We start from the raw sequence: 17,970 nt of genomic DNA, 5'->3' as shown, positions 1-17,970 counted from the left end.
GAACATCCCCATTGTCTCAGTGTGTGGGTGCACCCCTCGCGGTCCTGAGTTCTTTGCTCGTGCTCTCTCTCCTTCTGCTCCTGATTTGGACCTTGAGGTTTCTGTCCGGTGCTCCAATGTGGGTCTCTGTCTTTGTCTCCTTTCATCGCCTGGTGAAGGTTAATATTCAGGAGGATGCCTATGTGTTTGTCTTTGGATTCACCTTCTTATTTAGCTTCTCTAGGAACATGAATTATAAGCTCAATGTCCTTTATTTATGGCTAGAAACCAAATATGAGTGAGTACTATAGGTAAGCCTCTCTACCTGCTGCCTATGAACTGAACTATAGGGCTGAGAAGGAAGGTGTCTATAAACAGATCAGTACAGATGAATAGAGGTGATGTGCCATGTAGCCAAACTCGAGCCCACATCCTGATAAGTGAAATCCATAGGGATCAATCAAACTGTCATATTATCTGATTTTAGAAAAGGAAACAATGACAAAATGACATCAATATTAAAGAAAAATTGTAAGCATAAATAACACAGAAAAAGCCTTAAAGCACCTTTAAGGAGACCTTAAAACTCTGAATGAACACCAGGAAACAAAAAGTAAAGACATAGTTCACAGAATATTATTATTGTCAACTGGTATATAGAAATATCTAAAATAAAAATAAATATATTTAAATATAAATAGATTTTAAATGAAAACAGACACAGCTCTAAAGTCTAAAAAAACAAAAGAGGAATGTTGTGCCCGATGGCCTAGAAAGCCCAGGAGATGTTCCTGAGATCAAGCAAAGGGAAACACTAGATAAGGAATCATGGAACACACATAACTATGAGAAAGAGACATGGAGCCAGGATCAAAGGAAAAAGCCAAGAAACTAGAAAGTTTTGCCATAATCTTTTCTGAAGGCCCTTACTTGTTTCACATTTTAAAAGAACATTCAAATGTAAGTGTGCTAGGTGTATGATCTCTGAAAACAAATTGACAACCGAATGTAGATGACTCATCTCTGCTGGACAGTATCCATCTATACATTCTAAAAGTAACACAGAGGTGAGACCTTGAGTTAGTAGATCAATGTAGATGTGCTTTTAAACTGCCACAGTTCTAAACAATTTGAAAGTTGCCAGAGCGATTTTCCCACAACTGCTCATGAACAAAAGCCAGGTGACAGTCCCTTTCACAATGAAGTCATGTGCCAGCAAAAAGCATTAGGCAAATGGTGCTTGAGCCAAACAAGAAACAAGTAAGTGGAGAGCAGGAAAGGGTTGGGCAGTAAGGAAGATGACACCACACTACTGTCAGACATCTGAAGTCTCTATTTATGAATATACTGGAGAGGGGGTTGGAGAAATGGCTCAAGGGGTAAAGATATCTGTTGTTAGCTCTGACAGCAAAGATTTGATCAACGGGACTCAAATAGTGGTAGGAAAAAAACAACTCCAGAAAGTTGTCCCCTGGCCGCCTGAGGTTACCAAGACACTTACGATTGTGCACATTAACATGGAGAATAAATAAATAAAGCTAGAGTAAACTAATTTAACTGAGAAAATGATTCAAGGAAATAATTTAGCTGTGCTTGTCAAATAATAATAATAACTAATACTTCAGTGCTTTCCCTACAATCCTAAGCACAGTCCTAAGTGTTTCCTATGTATTTGTTCAATATTCTTAGCTTGCTAGTCCCCCAGAGCTTTTCTGCGCTCAAAATTAGTTAATAGATAGAGCAGTGTTCCATTGAATGTCAGTAACTGTGAGCCCACGATTATCTGTGGAGCTATGGCAGACTTTAACAGAGCATATACCTGAACAAGGAAACATGAGAGCACTATCCTTCTAGCCTATTTTCTAAGACTGTAAAATAGCATTACAGTCACAAAGCAAGAGAAAATTAAAAGTAATGTCTTCCAATTTTAAAAATAACAGCACTTACCAAATGTTGTTTTCAAGAACAGGATAGTGATGAAGAAATTGTGGTACAGGCTACTATATAACCATTAACAGAGATACAGTAATTAAGTATTTAATAAAAGAAAAGTTAATGATAAACTACTAAGAGAAAATAATTAAGGGGAAGATATATGGAAACTACGCTGCTGGTTTGGTTTGTTAACTTAAATGTATCTTTTGTTGAAAGATAACTGGGAATGTTGAATAATAAAATTATTAATGTTTCTCTGGTATTTAATATCTGTTTAATTTTTCCATTGCTTTCTTGTATTCCTTGATGTTTTCCCATTTTATACAACGAGCACATTAATTTATAATGGAATTTCTAAAGAGACAAGCTATTTTAGAAAGCACATCAGAGAAAAGTGTAGTTTCACTCATTCTAAGAACATAAATACGCGAGTGTTGCTTCTGAATGCGATGGGAAGTACTTCAAACTTCCTTCAATGTTGCCAAGGTTTATTTAACAATATTTTCTCACCATATATTATACAAGAACAGAACTAAACAGATGGTCTACATCGGGAATCCAGCAATCGAGGAAATCTCTTCTAGCTGTACCTACTTGTCATACACTATGTGATACATATTTTCCACGTGCACTCACACACCCATTAACTCTTTGTCACCTCATCAAGATGCATAGCTATGCCACAAGTAGGACTTGCATAGTAATATCAATCTAGAGAACACATAAATATGTTTGCCCAAAAGATGACAAGATACAGGCATAGCATCTTATTATGTAAGCCCATGGCATTAAACACTATACTCTTGGAGCTGGAAGATGGCTCAACAGTGAAAGGCATTTGCTGCTCTTTCAGAAGACCTGAGTTCAGTTCCTTACACCTACATAGTGGGTCACCACCACCCATCATGTTTCAAGGGATATGATACCCTCTTATGGCTTCTAAACACAATAGGCACAAATATGATTTACGTACGCAAGTTCAGGAAAACACTCATACACATAAAAATAATGCAATCTTAAAAAATAGTAAAAGGATAGTCTTGGCTTACATATTTATATATTTTATGTAAAAAAAAGAAAAGAACATCACTTCAGAGTTTGTAATTAAAAGGAAAAAAAAAAGGCCAGGGCTGATTTTGACTCAGTATTCTGTATGCAAATGGTATCTGGGCACCAAATTTGTCCTGCAGGCACTGCATTTCCTTCATGTCACTTCCTTCCTGTGCTAATCAAAGGCCCTTTATTTCTTTAAGGATCGGGCACAAATGGTTCAGTCTAGCATCCAAGATTCACTCTGCTTCTGGAAGCTTCTTTGGCAATCCTTACCAACATAAGTCCTTAACTCCACGCAGGCTGCAGTCTGTACTACAGTTTTAAACAGTCAGAGAAATATTCTTTACTATATTTCCATCACTTCCCCTAGAAAATACTTTCATTTTGTCCTTCTGTCCTACCACCAGACTTTGCTCCATGTCCAGGATATGGTCCCATCATTTATTTCTCTCAACTTATTTTCCAAATTGGTCTGTGTTACAATTTATCATTTCTCTATTTATATACAAGAAAACATTAGAATATTGACCACTCACAAATTTATATTGACTGAACATAGTGTCCACTTTTATATTATCACACAAATCAGGTATAATGTGTGCCAGGAAGAGCTAATGCTATAATTTCTGTGACTGAATTGTAAATACATGATGCTGCCATCAATTACAAAAAAAAATTCATTTTTAATCTGGTCACGCAAAAGAAAATCAGCAAGATGATATTCTCCTTGAAATTATTTGTAAGGAATTGGTTTTTCTGTACGTACTTGAATCTAATAAAAGTGCATTGCTTTTAGAATAGTATTTAATTCCATTGCTTTGCTAATTAAGACTAGACTTCTCCCCAGTCGCAGTAAAATCATAGACTCACCTCATATTTGGAATGCAAAGGCAACTCAAAGACTATTTCCAAAATCAGAGAATGGCTTGCCCAAGGCCACGTAGGTGGAGAACCAGAGACCAGTCTTCTGTTTAGCTCTGTAAGCATTTCCCATTTAAACTATTGGTTATAGTGGGAAGCATAGTACAATGGAAAGTGCCTACGTCTGGAGACAGGAGCCTGGGCTTCAATGTCAACTCTTCGTTAACTTGCTTTACATCTCTGTCCTCAGATGTTGCAAGGGAGTACAGTATGACTTTGAAAGCTTTTACGTTAAGGCTAGAGTTGGAGGAGAAGAAATATCCATACACATCCATTTTCAGTTGTAAACCCAATTGTAAATGTGGATCCTCTGCCTAACCTGCTCAGGATTCTGCCTCAATCTCCTCAATGTGTTCCTCTATGACAATGACAGCACATTTCCTCCCATCACCCCCATCCACCTCACCCCTGGGCAGCTACTTTTCAGTTAATCTCTTCCTTTCTCTTTAAGACAACTTGAAGTCTCTCCCAGAAGCTCACAGTGCAGGTAGCAAATCCTTGCTTGAACTTTCTAATACTTTCTCTTTATCAGAAAATACTTCTACTTTATCAGAAGCTACATCTGTCTCTACTGCTCTTCTGGATTCCATGGGGCTAGGCATACCACACTCCTCCAGCCTTGACTTCTGTCATTTCCTTCCCTATTGGATTTTGTCCTCCTTCTATTCCTCAGATTTCTGGAATATGGTGGTCTGTGCAGTACATTGAAGCCTTTGTGGGTTTCCCTTTGGCTGTGAGATCTCTGTCTAACCCTCCCTTTACATATCTAAATCCCACTTTTCACTCAAACTCTAATTATGCATCAGTTGACTATGGGAATACTTTCCTAGCTCTATAGACTAAGTTAAATTTACCTGAAAAATGTAGTCATGGTACTCTAAACTCTCTCCCATTATATTTCATTATAAAGGTAATTAATTTATTATCTTTTGAGTGCCTGTCTTCTTTGCTATAAGGTTTACAACAGTGTTGACTTGAGGACTAATAAATATTTATAGAAGGAAGGAAAAGAGCCAGAAAGGAAGGAAAGCATATCAGTTGTTATTTTTGCATATCCACCCACTTTTCTGTAATCTGTACTTTGTTTATACCCAAACTAAATGACATAACTACCTATTTTTCATATAGCTCACATCATAAACTCAAAAATAACTTTAAGCCCACAGAATGCCCACTCTTCTTCCTCCTGAGTACAAACCACATCACTGCCTAATGGGAAAGATAGGAAATTAAAATTTCAGTGACAAAATCATTGTCATTAGTGAGATCAACTTTCAACCTGCATCTGATATGTTAGCATAAGCTTCAGTTGGGGCACTGGGATTCGCCTCACTCTACCACATGGGGAAAAGCAGCATTAGGCAGATTCTTGCTCTTCCTATGCAGACAAAGGCTATGAGCAGGAGCTGGCCTGGACAGGCATTGTCCAGACCAGACATGAACCAGTCAAAACACCCCAAAATTTTCACCCCAAGACAACTACTATGGAATTCTTCATAGCTGCCTGCTGTTCAGTTCTAGAAGCTGACTATAGTTTCCTGTCTATCATAGGTGTATATATTACCTTTTAAAGAAAAGAAATGGAGGTAGGCACCTGCATTAAATAAGACATGCATGTGAATTATTTTTGTTTCCTTATTCATTTGAGTCATAAACAAAGTTGCATTGTTAATTTAAACATACTCAATGCTACACTTGAAATAGGACTAAAATATGGCCCAGTAAAAGGAATCTAAAAATATCCTCTAAGTATCATTGCTATTTCAATGGAAGAGTATCATTGTGTGTACATGTCAATGATGCTAGCATATTTTAATTCCTTTAGTTTGGTCTGACCTTGTTTCATGCTGAAATGAGGAGGGAGGGACCTTGTAGAAGGGAAGAGATAGAGGTTATTTGAGCAGCAGAGTTCTGGTCTACTGCCACCTCAGCAAGATTTATTAATCTTGGAGATTCTCAGTCTCATTTACTAAACAACAGTGATTCACAGAGAGTTACACAGCCACAGTGGCAAAGTTAATTGAAATCTAGATCGCCTAACAGTTCTTCCTTCCTCTAGCAATTTCTCAGTACTGCAAGCTAAAATATTCAATGACATTATAGGCTTATGGGAAATGGAAACAAAGGTGGTTAGCATGGAATTACACGTGGACCTGTGTGTTCTTTTGCACTTTGGCTTCAGGCCTTTGAGCAGAGCAGGACAGCAAAGCAGCTTATGTAACCCTGTAGCAACACTGCATCTCTCCTCAGCATTAAATTAGCGCTGGGAGTTCAATATGGCTCGCACCCAGGTCCAGAGAAAGGTGAGAAAGAGAATGGAGGAAAAGGGAAAGAGATAGATGTGAACACAGGTAAATGCTGTTCAGACTGTTGCAAAAAGCCAGGTGATTCCTTTTAATTTAACTCATTATCTTCTCCACAGAAGCAAATAATGCTTTTCAATATGCAAATCATGCATCCTGACACAAGGCAAGCACTATTACCTGAACTAATCAGAAAAGGGAGGCTCCCATGAGATTATTACCACCATTTTACCAGGAAACAATGAATTCCAAAGCAAGCAAAGGTATTCCTGTGCTATCCTATGTCCTTTCCATGTGACCATCATTTCTACTTAGGGTCCAGACCAATACTGATGATGTTTGCAAATAAATGTTCTCAGGTGATAAGGGGGGAAAAGTCAAGTATTTATGAACAATGGGGGAGAATATTAAAAAATGAATTATAACACAAGAAACCATTTATTTATTAATGGAAATATGCCATGTAGGATGAATATACAAAAAGAAGACTATGTAGGAAAAGTGAAAAATATCTTAGTAGGCAAACACTGTTATAAAAGACAAAGTAGTTTCTGGATCTGATATGAACTGTGTAAAATGAATCATAGACCTCTCGTGTTGACATTTATCAAATAAAAGAATTCCTAAGGTATTAAGGACAATTGCTTTACTTCCAGGTTATGCTGCATCTTTGTAAACTAATAAAATATTTGTAAAATACACCCATATTTTCAGAACTCAGGGTAATAATTTAAGACACAAGTTGTATGTAATTAATAATTATCACTAAATCTGTGACAAGGTCTTTTCAACTACTTAAAAAATTGAGAGAGAAAACAACCCTCTGGAGAAATGGCTAAACTTTTCTAAAAGTTTTCTAAAAGTTTTAATCAAATATTATTAAACATTTTTTGAAATTCAATTGTAAGAGATTTAGAAGCTCTGTAGTCAATGTTCATTGAGTTGGTTCTAGGTTATTCTTGGGGACAGGATTAATATCAACCTTATGCATCTGGCACAAGGTTGCATCTGCAGACAGCGATTTATCTCTACTATTTAATTGCTTAAGGTCCTTCAACATTTGTTGCAGTGAATACCTTGGAGACAGCATGCAACTTCAGCTCTTAAAACATACTTCTTGTAGGATTATCTTGTCTGAAAAAGTATCACAAACACGTAGAACTGCTTCACCAATTTATCTTCACTGCAATTATATGGAAAGTGAGGTCATTAGCACTGTTGTGAGCCAGTCACATTGAGATAGACATGGGAAGGCTACTAATGGTGTCTGTAAGAAGAGCTCACATCCTAGGCATGTCTGTAGCTTCCATAGAAAGCAGCTGGTGTGAGCTCCCCCTGAGAGTTGATTGTATTGTCTATGATGTAGTAGGAGTATACTCTCCTCTTCTCCTGGCCACTCAACAATCCAAATCTGGCTTCAGGCAGAAGCCAAGGCGACCTTCATGCCCAGATGAACCAAAGATGGGGGTAGGGTGGGCCAAGTGGATTTCATCTCCTCTACAGTCCTCAAAGGGCACACGGCTACTGCCATTCCAGATGCCAAATTGAGAACAGAGCCAACCTCAGAGCATAGTACTGGCTGCTCTTTGGTTCTGAATCTGGAGCATGAGAAAGAAGGGACAGTTGCCAGATGACAAGGGGACCCAGCCAGATCTGAGTTAATGAAACAGGGGCCTCAAAATAAACGAAGCACAAAGTGGACAGTCCTGAATAGGGTGCACTTTGTTGGCTGTTTTGTTTTCCTCTCCATTCAAAAAAAGAAAAGAAAAGAAAAGGACCAAAACCCTCAGTTGAACTCTTTTTTTCTTACTTCTCTCTTCCTTAAGGTTACAGGCAAATGAGAAGATAACAATACAATCACAAATATTAGACACTTTGCAAACTGCATGTCATTAATATAATATACAGTTATCAGAATATCCAGAGAAACAGAGCTAGCTGCTATGCAATCTTATCAGTTTGTCAACATTGTTAACACTAACATGTTAGAAATTGTCCCTGCCAATATCAGAAGGATGATGTATAGAAGAAAAGTATCAATTTTATGAAAGTGCTGTAAAGTATTTGGAGAAATCCCAACAAAAACTGTTTTTTCCTTTAACTCATACATAAATATATCATGGCAACAATATCATGGATAACCTATTTCAAAATAATGATGGTGATCATTACACGAACACTGTGAACCGGAACAATAACTATTACTGAGACCTTACCAATATATGTCAGAACTGCCATTGGCTACAGAGCTAACTTTGTCATCTCTGTCTCCTGGGGCTAATCCAAATTATACAGTAAATACCCCTGCATCTCAGAAACACATAGAGTAAGACATGTTCAGCATTCTGAACAAGTAGAATCTAATGAAAATGAACACCAATGGCAGCATTCATCTGTGAATCCATGACGATGATCATGAGAAACAGCAGAAACCACCTGCTGCAGATGGAGCTGCTTTTTAAAAAGGCCACTCACTCTGACACCAAGAATGTGTGTGTGTGTGTGTGTGTGTGTGTGTGTGCTGCATTTCCATGTACTGGGGTGAAGGCATAGAACATTTTGTCTGACAGCCTTTCCCAGAATTTTCAAGATGACAGAAGGAAAGGGTATGTCTGACAAGTGTTGGTAGTGAGTGTTTTGCTCACTCTCATCAGGCTGCATGACCTTCTTGCCCTGGGTAGCTTATTATTCAAAGCTACCACTCCCTGCTCTTAACCACCCATCAGGGTATTTCAGTGCTTGAGAAATGGGCCCCCTTCTCATGAGTCACTGGTCTCTGTTTAGTGACCCTTGAAATCTCCCCCCTTTGAAAATGATATTCTCAGAAAGAACAACTACTTTGCACAAACAATGCTACTGTGTCTTAATAAATTCACACTGGAGAAAACAATGTTCTTACTGAAGAAAACTAAGGACATGCCTTTCTGGTGGCAAGATCTCCTGGAATGTGATGATCTGGTTTCGTGTTCCACCTGACCTCACCATCCTTCATAAGCGCCATGTGACATCAGCTCAGCATTTTGCTCTGTCCTTCACTCATGAAACCCTATGACTGTGTAATGAATATTCCACAGCTTTACTCAAACTTAAGAGAAACATGAAATGACTTAGTGCTTTATCTGAAGAGCTAAGTTCCTAGTTAAATATAAGAAGGAAGAAAAAGACGCCCCTCACCAGTTACTGGCATAATACAATCACATTGTTGCTAATGTCTCAGTGTAAAATAAATAAATAATAAATGAAAGGCTGAATTACAACATCAGAAATCATAGATAAAGTAGTGACAGCACTAGGGGCAGGGAGAAAGAAACAATAAAATGTAAATATTCAATTTTCTAGAATGGATTGAAATACTATCTTTTCTGTCAAGATACTGTTTTTTCATACAGGCATGTTTAGTCAAAGAGCTATATATCATAAGACCTAACAATTTAGACAAGAAGGGAAGAGGTCAGTGAGCCCTGAGAGGAAGTTTGTAGAACCTGTAACTTGTAATTGTGCTATGGGTGAGTTCCAGCCGTCAGTCTATATATATTTCAAAAAAGAACTTGAACATTGTATTTAATTACTTGCAATGCCTCAACTAGTAAACAGCCAGGAGTCTATTCTCATTTCCTTTGGCAAGAGGGCTGTATAGCCACACAAAATATCCCCTAGCATTGAAAAGTCAAACCCACAAATGTAACATTAGCAATCAGCTATCAGAAGAAAATCCAGGGGAGGATTGCCAGTGTGGTCATTTCACGGTGAGTATTCATGAGAGAGGCTGGTGTGTGTGTGTGTGTGTGTGTGTGTGTGTGTGTGTGTGAGAGAGAGAGAGAGAGAGAGAGAGAGAGAGAGAGAGAGAGAGAGAGAGAGACGGGGGGGTGGGAGAAAAATGAGAAGCCCTGCATGTTCAGAATTGAGAGAATGCAAGCGGGCATAGGTCCTAATGATGACAGGATGCCGGAGCACGAAGGGATAGTAGAACCATCAATGGTAGAGTGGAAGAGAAGAGTCTCAATAGCTAAACGTGCAAGGCTTCTATCAGCGACGGGAATGGTGAGATAGAGGAACTCAAAAAACAAAAAACAAGATATCCTTATTTTGGAGTGGTTCTGTGTACTGTAGGTATGCATAACATATATGAGGGCTCTGGATTCCCAGCTTCAAGTGAAATGCAAAGAGTATGTATGTGTTTGGATTTTTAACCTTCCTAAATTGACTTCACAATCTCCCCTAAACACAGAACCAAGACATTTTCAAAGTAAACACCCAGTACTAGGTATTCAGTGCCCTAAAGCATAAAACACACTGACCGTTCAGAGCCAGTTATTAATTAACCCGTGAATTAATTCTCAAGTGCATATTTTCTCTCTCTCTCTCTCTCTCTCTGACAGATTCCTTCTCTCATCCACTATCACCCCTCCCTTCTCTAGGGACAGAAGAATCTTGTAGGGGTTGTTCTGTCTAGAAACGCAAGTGCAGGGTAAGGTGGCAAGCAGCTACCCAGCAGCCTCCTAAAGTTAATGTCAATTCCCTCCTGGAAGAGCAGGAATGCAGAGGTATCAGCACCGCGGACGCGGGGACAGCAAATACCAAGGCAGCACTAGGAGTTTACAGAGGAGCAACCCCAGTGTCCCCCGCCACCATCTCCCACTAGCACACTAGCATCACACACACACACACACACACACACACACACACACACACACACACACGCACGCACCAGCACCGGCACCCGCACTCGCGCCTCTCTGCCCCCCAGCCCGCACAGGCCAGGTCTGGATCCGCCAACGGCAGCACGGATATTGCAGCAAGTCTGCAGGCTCCCGTTTGCCTCGGGACCCAGCCTGGACCAGCACCAAGGGAAGAAGGGCATCACCGGACTTGCCAATAAGCCGGATTCTATGTAGACCCAGAGTGCCGGTGACCCCACCGGGCATCCTGGAGCCAACAGCGGCAAGAGGGGGCGCACGGGGTCGCTGCAGGCTCCCCCTACCTTGCAATGAGAAGAGGGACAGGAAAAACCCCAGCACCCAGACGCTGTGCAGCCAGTAGGTCCTCATGTCGCCGCGCGCTCCAGCCGTCTCTGCTCACTCCTGCTCTCTCTAGTAAAACGCGCCGCTCGCTTCCCTCGGTTTCCCTCAGGGTTCTCCCGGCTCTGGCGACCAGGAAGAACCAGACTCCAGCGAATCCAGGCACAACCTCGCTCTCCTCTCCGAGAGCGCGAGTCCAGGTCCTGAAGGATGCTCGCAGCCGAGACTCGTGTCAACACAGCGAGCCCTGTTCTTCCTCGAGCTCTCCCGCTCTCTTCTTTCCTACCCTCCTCTCCCTCACTCCCCTGCAGCTCCAACTAAATGAGACTGTACTTAAACAAGCAAGCGCCTTATAGGACCGGGAGCCCAGCAGAAAGGGCCCCGCTACTGCCATCTAGTGCGCACAGCCTGGCAGCGCCGCGGCCCTGCATTTGCTTGTGTGCGCGAGGTCGGTCCAATGCAGCCAAAGTCCTCCTTCATCTCACCAAACACAGGTGAAAAGCCCTTGTCTTCATAAGACCTTGACTTGACCTTGTCGCCCCATACATCTCGGACTTTCTCCTTTGCAGGAAAATCTTGAAACTCACTGTCCGCGCGTCTCCCTACCCCGTGGCTCCCTTTCTCTCTGACATCTCCCTTCATACCCCAAGGATTGCATCAAAGCCTCCTCCAAATGTCATAGTGACCTCCACCTTGAGATTCCAGTGGCCATCTGAAGCCGCATCCTATCCAATTGCTATGCTGCATTACACAGTATTCCCAAAGCTCTGCACACGGTTTTAAATCACTAGGGTCAAAGCAGTTGTGACATGACTGACCTTACCTATCATGACGCTCAGAGGGTCCCCTTCTTGATCTCCCTTGCTCACATTGTCTGTCCTTTTGTTTCCATTCCTTTAAACTGAAGTTATTTAGAGAAAAAATATATCTATCTAGTATGGATACTTGAGATAAAATAGCTACCCAACTCACCTTCTTGTAAGTGCTCCCAATTCCAGGCAGGATACCAAGCATCTCCAAGGGAATGAATGACTCAGGAACACCTGCTGGGGAGCGCAGAGGCCAGACAGAAGTCCTCTAGGTCACAGCAATGCAGAATGCAGTAGCTGGGTTGTACATCTGTTCCTAGGGTTTCCACTGGCTGGAGATTCTAACAAAGCCAGAAAACTTCTGAATTTCATGTTATTTATCAATGGAGTTAAATATTTGAACGATGTGATCGCGATGTATTTAGCTTCTTTCAGTTCTGCATGTAATAGGTCTACCATATTTCTGACCTGGAGATTCGCAGCACATTGTACCACTTGGTTCTTTGCTGTGGGAGGCTGTCGTGTGAACTGGAAACTTTGCACCTACTTAGTAGCTTTAAAGACTGAAGGCCATCATCAGTCACTGTAAAATAACCACCAAGAGAGCAAAAATGGCCTCTATCATGAATACCTTCTGAGGTTTCTCTTGGCAATGGCTCCATCTTAGTTAGGTTATTTCTATTGCTGTGGGAAAAAACATTGACCAAAAGGAATGTGAGGAGGAAGGCTTTTAGTCCATCATCCAGGAACTCAGAGCAGGAATTCAAGGCACTATCCTGGAAGCATAGAGAAGCACAGGTATCTTAGAAGCATGTTGATTATTAGCGTGCTCCTTGGGCTCTGTCTGCTTTTTCATAGCACGCAGGCCTACATGCTCCGGACTGAGACAACCCACAATGAGTTGAATCCTTCCCCATCAGTCATCAATTAGGAAAATGCCCTATAGCCTTGCTCACAGGCCATGCTGATGAGGGCATTTTCCCAGCTGAGGTTCCTCTTTCCAAATGTCTCCAGCCTGTGTGAAGTAGACATCAAACTAGCCAGCACAACTGAACCCCTGCCCACTTGACACACAGACACGCTACTATTCAACAAGAACCTTTCCTTTCTTTGCTCATCCCCAAGATCCTATGTTAACGTCAATATCATAATGCAAAATACTACAAAACGAGTATTTCCATCGTACTTAAAAATCAAAACAATTGAAAAGTTTAAAACATAAGTCTCTTTCAAAGTAAAAGTCCCTGTAAAATATCCACGACTTCTCCAAAATTCCAAGTTTTTTCAAAAATTCAAAACGTCTTTAAAATTCCAAAGTTCTTAACTGGAGGGTCCTGAAAATACTTTAAATTTTTTTAAATATAAATAAATACTTTAGCTTTTAAAATTCGAAATAGAATTGACTCATTTTCCTCCTTCCTCCCTCCCCCCCATCATTTTCCTGCTCACCTCCTTCCATGCCCTCCCACACGAATTGATTGCCTCTTTTTCCAAAAGGGAAGAGTCAGGACACAGTCACAATCAGATCAAAGCAAAACCAAAGCCTAGCCGAGTAAGATCACTGTCACATTTCTGTCACTCAGATGTTTAGGCTTCGAAAGGATGACCATAGCACATATAGGATGTGTCAGAGGCTCAGGCTGGCTCCTCTTCACGTCTGCTGCCGCCTCGGCGGTCATCTCCAAATTTCTCAGTTGCATCTCCATGAAGAGCCTCTCCTGGGCTCTCTTCAGAAACTACGACCCTGCCACATGGTCCCAAGCCTCAACTTCTCTCCATGATCCCTTCAGTCCTGAGGCATCAACTTCAGCTGAGGCCGCACCTTTATTAAATGGCCCCCTCTGGCCTCTCGCAGAGCTGAGCCCCAGCTGTTCTTCATGACCCTCCCCATGCCTTCAAATCAGTCCCATGTGGGAGACTCTTACACGTTACCAAATTTGGCTGCCAGCACAGTGCATAGACATTGCGCACTCTGGACGGCAGCTTCCTTATGCTGACCTGAGAAGACAATTCCAGAAGCTTTCACCTCAATGCTTCTGGTCTCTTAATCACTGCTAATTTCTCAGTACCTGCTAGCCAACATCAATTGTCCTAAGCAAAACAAGCATTTCATATTAGCGGTTCCTGTTTCTTCTCCATCACAATTCTTCATGCCCAGTTTATCAAAAACACATTTTCTTTTTTTTCTCGTTTTCTTTTTTTTTTGTTTTTTGTTTTTTTGTTTGTTTGTTTTGCTTTGTTTCTTTTTTTGAGACAGGATATCTCTGTATTTCTTTCGCTGTCCTGAAACTCGCTCTGTAGACCAGGCTGGCCTCTAACTCTGCCCGCCTCTGCCTTCTGAGTGCTGGGATTAAAGGTATGCGCAACCACATCCAACTCAGAAACATATTTTTAAAGTTAAAAATACTGAATGGTCCCTAAAATCTTAACTACACTCTGAAAATCGACAAGCCAGGCCTCCTCTGTTTGTCCTGCTTTCAACATTTTTATCTTTGAAGCAAATGAACAGTTGTTTGTAAGTATAGTTCAGAAAAAAAGTTTACACCTTCATATTTCAATTGTTCAAATGTCTTTATGAAAAGTTTTCTTAAATGTAATATATGCCTAGAAACTTCTTTCATAAATATTATTTCCTAAGGGCAGGAATATGTCATACCATCTTCCTTCTTGTGTCTTTTATTTTATTTCAGGGACACTGTTTGAAGCAAAGAGAAGTGTTTCTTAAATTGACCCGATAAAGCTACATATAGAAATCTCATAAACAGACTCCATTGAGGCCACATGCCTGGAGGCTTTAATTTCAATGAGGATGGGGCTACAAATACATCTGATACATTAACAGGGTTCAGTAACCTAAAACTTTGAAGAGTGTGTGTGTTCTGTTAGAATTTTCTGATTCTGACCCTTTGCCAACATTCTATAAAGTACATTTCACATAACAATATGGATGTTATAATTAATATCACACTGAAAAATACATATTAAGTATGGACATAGTGTGTAGTTAGCTAGAATTCTCTTATTCCCTACCATCCTTACAACTATTTCTATATCTGCACCCACAGCTACATTCTGCATCATCAGTACAGCTAAAATCATAACTATTTTGGTTATAAAGCTACCTATGGCATAAAAAATAAATCATAGACATAGAAACCCTTCATAAAATCTTACCCAGAGGCATTTTATTCCCTTTCCTACAGCTGTCTTCCAATCCAACCGAATCTCAAGGTTTATAAAACCTGTCAACTTCCATCGCTAATGTTCAGTGATGGAATTGTAATTTGCTCTGGGAAGCTTTCTTAAACTACAGTTAAGTCATTTACACTCTATCAAATGATGTTCTGCTGGGTTCAGGAATTCCTAGACATCTGCCCACTCCTCCTACTCACTTTAGATGGATGCTCGTCTTCCAAGTTGCAGAAGCCGAAGGAAAAAAGGGAGAGATGCTATTCTTCTAAGCACGGTTAGATTCACTTCTGTAAAAGTACCCTTTTTCTAGAGATCCTCTAAGATGCTATGCTGAAGTACTGAGTCAAATAATGATGATGATGATGATGATGATGATGATGATTCTTTTAAGTGAGTGGCTTGCCTATTTTCACCTTTTTCTGTAAGAGAACTGGCCCGAGTCCTTCAGGATAGGGAACTGTCTCCTGTAGTTACTTCCTTTCTACATTATGCCCTGGATGCCTGATGCCAGAGAAGGTAACATACACAATATCTACATCAGTATGTAATCTGGTTTGTGAGTTTCCTGTGAATCTTCCAGTGGCGGTTAGAGCATTTACACAGAGATCAGAAAGGGCTGCATAATTTATGTAGAACCAGAAATGATGAACAAGAATGAAGATGTGTATCTGAAATGAAGCTAGTCTAACTCTGGTCTAAAAAAGCCTAAGAGGAATAGTAGTATTCGTTTAATATTAGCACCCATGGTTGGAAAGCAGTTTCATGTGCAAGATATGAGCACAGCAATAGAATTGCTGTGAGAATACCAAGTGAGAATTTGTCTTCTTACTTTGGTTATTTTACTCTTGAACTTTAAAAAAAAAGAAAAGAAAAATAAAATAAAATGCTGAAATTCCATGTGTCAAGGAACTAAACAGAACTTCAAGAAAAAAAGCTTTAGTGTTTGTTGGGACTTTGGGTGAAGCAGCAAATTATAGGGGGAATGGCCATCTGTAACCGCAGATAGATATGTGATTTCCCATCCACCTACTGTGTAATCATAGTTAAGTCACCCAACTTCTCTGAGCACTGATTCTCTCTAGATCTCCCTGCGAACATTAAGAGGATCAACTGCAACAATACGTATATAGAGAGGCAGACCTACATTAAGTATTCTGTGAGAGTTGGTCCACGTGAACTTTAAATCCCATCACCTTAACCTCTCCCATCATCCCTCCTTCTCGTAGTATAAGAAAAAGGAAGCTTTTCAAAGCACAAGGAGGGGTCTGATGTCACACTGCTACAGAGAAATAACACTCTGCTCTTCTGATCCTGGCTGGAAGACTCTGCTTTACTATGCCACTTCATTTTACGTCTTCTAATTTTGAACCACTCACACAGAGAATAAGAACCACTGACATTTAAAAGTGCTGAATGACTGGTTAACTTTAATAAAAAGTATGGTCATTTGAGGTGAGACATCGGACCCTGCCCTGTGAAGAATTGTATTGAGGTGGGAGGTTTGACAAGTGTCAGAAATAAAGAGACATAATAATCCCCCTTTTGATCCAAAATAGCTTCTTTTCCCTTAAAATATCTCCATTTGCAACTGAAAAGAAAGCAAGCTCTTCTGGCTGAAGAAATTGCTTTTGCCATTAGGATGCAAATGGCCAAGCAAATTTGCTACCCAATAAGTCCTTTTGGGCATTGTATAGACATAGTCTTTGAATTTGTAAAGCCTAAGCTTTAAAAACAAATAACGTAAAAAAAGAAGCTATAAATTCCACATCTATATGACACTTTTGTACACAAGGCCTGTGAAGGCCAAACAACCTTTTAAGAAGAATAATTTATACTATCTAAAAGCAATTAGACTTCTTAGTTACATTGTACTCTTTGTAATTAATGGGATACCTTAGCTAGAATTGAGATTTAAGAGAATCCCATTTTTTTTTTTAATTTCTGTAGTCAGTGGCAATTCTTGCCCAAGAAGAAAGCATAAAAACAACCCACCAGTGGTTTGCACTCCAAAACAAGGGGCCAGAACTGTAATATCAAAAGATCTTATGTCTCAGTGTCAGGACATAGAAAAATCAGTCTGGGAATGATATGGAAGCTTTATCCTTGCTGGCTAGTCTTCAAAATGAACGAAGGTACCATGAAGGCTGCTGCAGAAGAATTGCCATCAACGATCATACTCAGATATGGACCCTTTGTGTAACCAACATACTCATTGTGCCCAAAATGCTTAGTGTGTTCTTTTACCAGTGTGCTATTCTCAGTATGTTAATCACAGTAGGCAGGCAGGATGAACACACTGGTACAATAGTTGTAAATCTGTTATGGGGCAGCTAACCACTTTCTGGTTATGTTTGATGCCCATTCTATAGGAAGGTATTTCACTTCTGTTACAACAAACCTAGGCAAAACTCCCTGATTCACTTGGTCTTTGTCCCCGCTGATGTTGTTTTTGCTAAACAGACAAGTGTGTTTGTCTAATTGTCTTCTAAGTAACTATAGGTTTATGCCCACAGAACACTGCTGCTGTTAGTTTTAGTCAGGGAAGCATCGTGCTGCTGGGGGCCTTGGTGACTGCAGAAACTCAGGAATGATCAAAGTATAGAAGAGAAATTACTGTTGGGTGAACACCTACAAATAAAACATCCACACGACCTTCCAAGGTTCAGGGAACATGACAGGAGAAGGGATGGAATAAAAGAAAAGAGGAAAACGGCAGGAGGAATAGCATAGAACACTGACTTCTGAGAGAAGCATCATGAT

The 17,970-nt window shown here is 40.3% G+C and overlaps 1 protein-coding gene across 5 annotated transcripts in view; it reads right to left on the bottom strand.

Moving 5' to 3' along the window:
• The window catches only part of Lsamp (limbic system associated membrane protein), a 2,112,174-nt gene extending 2,100,576 nt beyond the window's left edge, over nt 1–11,598 (bottom strand). For 2 of the 5 annotated variants that reach the window (XM_075962642.1, XM_075962661.1), the window contains exon 1: nt 11,173–11,532. In XM_075962642.1, the coding sequence (XP_075818757.1) occupies nt 11,173–11,239 (67 nt within the window). In that variant the 5' untranslated portion in view covers nt 11,240–11,532. Of the gene's footprint in view, nt 1–11,172 lie in introns of all 5 variants that reach the window. The other 3 variants (XM_075962675.1, XM_075962648.1, XM_075962655.1) reach the window with 3 other exon arrangements.
• Between the last annotated feature and the right edge of the window lie 6,372 nt (nt 11,599–17,970).

Source organism: Microtus pennsylvanicus, chromosome 1 (assembly GCF_037038515.1).
Source record: "Microtus pennsylvanicus isolate mMicPen1 chromosome 1, mMicPen1.hap1, whole genome shotgun sequence".
Classification (NCBI taxonomy): domain Eukaryota; kingdom Metazoa; phylum Chordata; class Mammalia; order Rodentia; family Cricetidae; genus Microtus; species Microtus pennsylvanicus.
This window is presented reverse-complemented; position numbering and strand designations above follow the sequence as displayed.